Source organism: Anomaloglossus baeobatrachus, chromosome 2, assembly GCF_048569485.1.
Source record: "Anomaloglossus baeobatrachus isolate aAnoBae1 chromosome 2, aAnoBae1.hap1, whole genome shotgun sequence".
Taxonomy (NCBI): domain Eukaryota; kingdom Metazoa; phylum Chordata; class Amphibia; order Anura; family Aromobatidae; genus Anomaloglossus; species Anomaloglossus baeobatrachus.
Genome location: NC_134354.1, coordinates 784,280,577 through 784,286,741, shown reverse-complemented (window position 1 = coordinate 784,286,741; position 6,165 = coordinate 784,280,577). Strand labels below are relative to the sequence as shown.

The 6,165-nt window shown below is 37.2% G+C and overlaps 1 protein-coding gene across 1 annotated transcript in view; it reads right to left on the bottom strand.

Annotated features, from left to right (window-relative positions):
- Nucleotides 1–566: 566 nt before the first annotated feature.
- Nucleotides 567–6,165, bottom strand: part of SERPINH1 (serpin family H member 1) — an 8,044-nt gene continuing 2,445 nt past the window's right edge. The window contains exons 2-5 of the mRNA XM_075337612.1: nt 2,534–3,246; nt 2,356–2,454; nt 2,039–2,271; nt 567–1,626 (exon numbers count right to left, since the gene is read on the bottom strand). Of these exons, the coding sequence (XP_075193727.1) occupies nt 1,324–1,626; nt 2,039–2,271; nt 2,356–2,454; nt 2,534–3,212 (1,314 nt within the window). The 5' untranslated portion in view covers nt 3,213–3,246 and the 3' untranslated portion in view covers nt 567–1,323. The remainder of the gene's footprint in view (nt 1,627–2,038; nt 2,272–2,355; nt 2,455–2,533; nt 3,247–6,165) is intronic.

The window sequence follows — 6,165 nt, the reverse complement described above, 5'->3', positions numbered from 1 at the left end:
CATTGCGGGATCCTTCACATGGGGAAGACCTTTTATTATTTTTATTGTCTCCAATCAATCCTGGACGGTGCCAAAAGAAATGGGGCAAGAAGCATGACAATCACTAGAAATTCAATGTATCTATTGGGGATATTGTTTGGTTTTTTTTTTTAACAATGTGTCATATTGCAGAATCAGCAGAAAATGGCAGCCAAATTCTAGATAAAATAGTGTCTACCTGCTGCCACCACTAGAGGGAGCTCCTGAGCTGACGGCATACAGATTTGCTCAGTATTCAGCACGCTCCAGTGCTCCCTCTAGTGGTGACCACAGAAAGAACTTTATCCTTTCTGTCTTAAGGGGATTTGGATGTTTGTATGAGATAAACTGACCTCTGACCCCAATAAACATAAATTATGTACAGAATATAGAAGAATAGCAGACATTTACTATAAGACAAAGTAATAAGGATGAATAAAACGTGCAAGAGAAGAGAAAAGGAGAAGCATATAGAAAGTGTATATGTCCATGCACAGCCATGATAGAGGGATCAGAAAGGAGACGTCAGGGAAATAGATCATTAAAAAAACCCCACAAATTATTTATTCTTTTCCCATTTATTGCAAAATTGATCACGCGCTCTTCAGTCAAACCGTTTGTAACTTACAAAATAAAGATTTTGTGAATCCACATGGTGAAAGTAATTCAAAATCCCCTCTACTTTTTTTGTTAAATTATTTTTTTTTTCCTTTACCGCCCTCCCTCCCTCCCACCATCCTATCCCACAAACGCACGAAAAAAAAAATATTTGCACCCGCGGTGCGAGGAGTGATTGCATAGTTGTCGGTTGTCCTCGTGCATGACACATGCAGTTCAGACAAGATAGACCGATTGTAAATCCCCTGAAATACGGGGTAGGAGAGGCGGATTCCTGCATCTGATAGACCATCGAAATCAAATTACGGGGGCTCTGACGGTGGTGGGTGGTGGGATCACTTGAAGGTCGATGGCCTCTTGGTTGATTTGGTATTTTATGACTCTCAAAGACTGTCAACTTAGCACCATCTTGGAGCCCTCAACTCCCCATATACAGCAATTCCTGAGGTCTATTTATCCCCTTACTGCAATGTGAAGTCTTGGTCTACCGCATGAGGTCTACATGCATATTACTGTTGATTTTGGAGAGACTGGCAAAGATCCTACACCTAGGCCTCCCATGGAATAACCAACTCTTTGGTGGAATGTTCAAGACCAACAAGTTACATCAAGATGTTCCTTTCAATTATTATAAGAATTTTTTAGAACCACTCGACCCCCAACCGAACCCCCGGTCCCTTCTCACTACTATAATTCATCACGCATCTTTTCACCCTTCGGCCTGATCAATCTACCAATGAACAAGATAGAGTCTGTCTTCTTGTCCTTGATCAAGAAGACGAAGGGGTGATCTGTGTAGAAGAGTTTCGGGCTCCTCAGCTCCTCTCTGGCGTAGATGTCGGCATTAAATGGGTTCCCTTCGGTGTCCCATTCAAGGGCGGCAGCATGGAAGAGGTTGGCCAGGTAGAGGTCTTTCTTTCCGGAGATCTTGGAAAGGTCTGCTTTGGATTTGTCGATGGCTTCGGTGAGACCAAGTTCTCCTAAGTGTTTCTAGAAGATAAAAGTGTTTGTGAGCACAAGACGCTACTAGAGTTGTTCAGCCCAAATAACTCGATAACTCGTCTACCCAACTCTAAAGATATCATCTATAACCAAGACTTCTTTACAATTGGAACTAACAATTCTCTGGGTTTCTCTAGATCTACAGCATCATCCACCCTTAAATGGATCTGGTTTAATCTTGGTCTAGACGTCATGGTTAGACTTGATGAATGCTGCTATTTGGGCTTTTATTTAAACAAGAATTGATCACATTGGAGATGGCTTTGTACCTTCACGTGGACTAAGGTGACACCTAACCCCAAGGCTACACGCCATCTTGGACCTGGCTCACACAACACCCAATCAGATACATCAAAGATGGCATCTTGGCCATACATTATACAATGATGGACCTTCCTACCTGAAGATCATGGCTGACTTCCATGCTGATTTTGGGCAGAGACACGGCAACTGCTCTCTTCTGCATCTTTCCAATCCAGGTCTTCACCTGCTCTCTGGTCAGAAGTTTCTCCACTCTCTCCAAAGGCTCCACATGGTAGGGCATAATGATGATCATGCTGGACAACTTGTGAGCAAGAGGCATCTCCAAGATTTGGAGGGTGTTGACCTCATCATCGTAATAGTTGTACATTCCTGAAAAAAAAACAATTTTAGTGAAATACATAGGAAAGAGAAGTTGAGTGCAAACGATCACTCTGCTGAGGTGAAGTGACTTACCTGTGCGGTGCATCATGGGGACAGAAACGGTGAAGGAACGGGACACCATGAAGCCTCGGTTATCAACCATCTTGTGGTGGAATTTTTCATCCCAGTGGGCTGTGAAGTGAAACAAAACTTACATTAGTTGGGTTGAAACATTGCATCATGGTCCGTTATGTCAATGATGGTCACTTACGTTTGAAGAACATGGCGTTGACAATAAGGGCACCATCAGTCTTCTCCACCTCGCTGGTCACCTCGGGAAGTTTGCCATCGGTGGTCTGTGCCGCCCACTCGTTGATTGACTTTAGAGCGCTTCTCTTGTCTCGGAAGTTGATCTTGGAGTGTTCATAGTTGTAATGTTTCTTGCTGTTCTTCACAAAGTCATCCGAGAAGCTGATGGAGCTTGGGCCGTAGAGCCGGTTTCCAATCTTCCAGGTGACATTGCGAGCGGTGGAGTTGCTGACTTCATTAAGGAGCTCGGCGAGCCCGGAGTGGATGTGGTCATCGCTCAGTTTGTCGACACTCAGGACAGCCTTGGCCTGGGCAGCGGTGCTGGCTTTACCGGCCAGGTTGACCAGACCGAGAGAAGAAGCCACCACTACAGGTGAAAGTAGGATATTTTCCACTTTCTCATCTTTGGCCATGGTTTGGTAGAGATTGAAGGCAAGACCCGCACTCTTATCAGCCAGGGTGTTGGCCTGCTCACTGATCTTCTTCTCTACTGGAGCCTCCTTGGCCACTTTCTCCACCACTTTCTTATCAACGACTGCTTTCTTATCAATGGCTGCTTTCTTATCAACTGCTGCTTTCTTATTAACTGCTGCATCCACAGCAAAGAGGAGGCCAAGAGCCAAGAACTTTATCATCCACATGGTGGCGGCAAATGTAGGAAGCGACAATTTGGTCCTACAAGAGAACAGAGGAACACCCAGTGAGCGCAGGTCCTAAAAACTACCAGCATTCAACATTGGTCAAATACACAGTTTTTGAATTTTTTATGTTTTTGTTGTTTTGTTCATTATTTTTTTGTTCAGTGTTTAAGTAATAGCAATTAAAATGATTCACCTATTGTGAGGCTTCTCATATGGGTCTATGCTTGTGAACTATTACAGAAGTGTAGCCAGCGGCTACAATGCTGATAATAATACATCACTGGTGCCCAACCCCGATGTGTCGCTCCTCCCTGCAGACAAGCCTGTGCCTATGACTGCCGGAGGGGACAAATTATTGTTGTGGTTTATGAAGTTGGAGCCAAAAATAAGATAGAAGGAGCAGTCATGCAGAACCGTGCTCAGGCGGGGGTAAATGATCTGTTAAACAGATGCAAAAAAATGAAAAAATTACAAAACCTCTACCCCATTGAAAACTCTACAAGATGGATTCCTGAAAAATGAAAAAAAAAATAAAAAACTAAAATCTAAATTTAAATAATTAAAAAAAATAAAACGTTAAAATGTAAAAAAAAAATCAAAATTAAAATAATTAAAAAAAAATTAAAATGTTTTTAAAGCGATAGTAAATAATAAAAAAATAGAAAATATATGAAAAAAGTCCATACCAATAAACACTCTATAAAATACATGTATATAAAAATATATATAAAAGAAAGTAAAAATACAATTAAAAGAAAATAATTGCAAAAATACAAATTAAAAAAAATCTAAACCCTTGGAAAGTGAAAGAATGGAGGAAACAATAAATAAAACAATAAATATATAAATTTAAAAAAAAATTAAATAGAAAAATATAAAAAAAATCCATACCATTAAAAACTCTGTAAAATGGATCTATTTAAAAGAAAGGGATGTAAGTTAAATATATACCATACTTAAAAATTTATGAAAAATGAAAATTATTCCAAAAATACAAATTAAAACAAATTCTACACCCTTGAAAACCAAAAGAATGGATGCATGAAAAAAGAAAGCAATAAAAAAAATATAAATTAAAATAATTAAAGAAATTAAATAGAAAAAATGAAAAAAATTCTGATAATACAAATGAAAAAAACCTACAACCTTGAAAACTGAAAAAATAGATGTATAAAAAAGAAACAATAAAAATATACATTAGACTAATTAAAGAAATTAGAATATATGAAAAAGGAAAATTGTAAAAAAAACAATACAAATGGATGCATAAAAAGTAATAAAAAAATCTAAGTAAAATTAAAGAAACTGAATTGAAAAATGTAAAAAAGAAAATAATTCTAAAAATAAACATTCTACACCCTTAAACTGAAATAGATGCATAAAAAAGGAAATGATAAATAAAAAAAAATTGAAATTAAGATAAAGAAATTAAATAGAAAAATGTGAAGAAAAGGAAAATAATTCTAAAAATGCAAATTAAAAAAATCTCCCACCTTGAAATTAAATAGAAAAATATGAAACAAAAATCCATACCACTAAAAACTGTGTTATATATATATATATATATATATATATCATACATACATACATGGATTTTTTTTTCATATTCTATTTAATTTGTTATATATAATTGTATATAAAAATATGTACTTTAAAATAAAAACAGTAAAAAAATAATAATTCTAAAAATACAAATAAAAAATATTATACACACTTGAAAACGGAAAGAATGAATGCATACAAAAAGGAAACAATCAATGAAAAAATGAATTCACATAATTAAAGAAAAAATATAAATATATAAAGGAAAGAATTATAAAAATTAAATTATGGACAACTGAAAACTTCAAAGTGGATGCTTAAAAAAAGGAGAAATATATATAAAAAAACACATTTAAATAATTCAGGAGAATAACATATGGTATTACAATAAAATAATGTGTAAGTAAAAATAGCAGGAAAAAATGTGATAAAAAATGATGAATTACTAAAAAAAAAAAAAAAATATTCTAGGAATGAATGATAAAGCTGTGATTGTTGTAGAAAAAAAAGAAAACTGGGATTATTGGATGAAATCCAACAGCTCCACCCAGACGCAGAACAAAACCTGTCCTGGGGGTGATTTTCTGGCAGTGACTCAGTGGACCCCAGTTTCTGCAGAGATGGCGCAGGCGCACAGGGTCCCAGTCTCTATGGGAATCATACACTGAATATAAGATCAGACGGTTCAGATACCTTTACACAGTAAGTTCATAGTGAGTTCAAGGTTTGCAATTTTCATTCTGAAAGAGACAGACACATGAAGCCAAAATCCAGAGGAAACACATGAAATCTAATGCAACCTACTGAGACTTGTCCTGAAGTGTGCAGATAGGGGGCGCTGATAGGGGCGAGGCGGGGATGGGGGGTGCTGATGTGGCAGGAAATCTAATCCCTGGCCCCACTCCTTCCATGATTGCCATTTTATTTGCAGCCTCTGATCTTTTCTTATTGTATCTTTTCAGTTAGCCATTAAAAGGTATCAACCACTGAGGACTCTCTGTTCTTAATTGCTGGTATTGAAAGGAAACTTCAAGTCCCAGAGAGACAGGAGACTATGGGAGTACAAACTTATGATGACCTTTGACACATTCAGAGAAGGAATGAATGTGTCTCATGGATTCATGTCTTTTTACATCAGTTAAAAGATGTGCTCCTCTGACCATCCGAGCGTGTCACAGCCCTGGACCAGACCCTTATCAAAGGACAATAAAACTTTCACACTGAACTGCAGCAGTATTTATGGCTAGAACAGCTTGTCCCCCTGCCATAGAGATAGTTCTGTTTCATATAACTTGTTCTTTTTTTTTTTTTTTTTTTTACTGCACTATTCTAAGTCCTGTTGTGTATAAATACGTGACTCTTCAGATTTTGTGTTATACCATGCCTGATGAAGAGACCTGAGTAGTCTCGA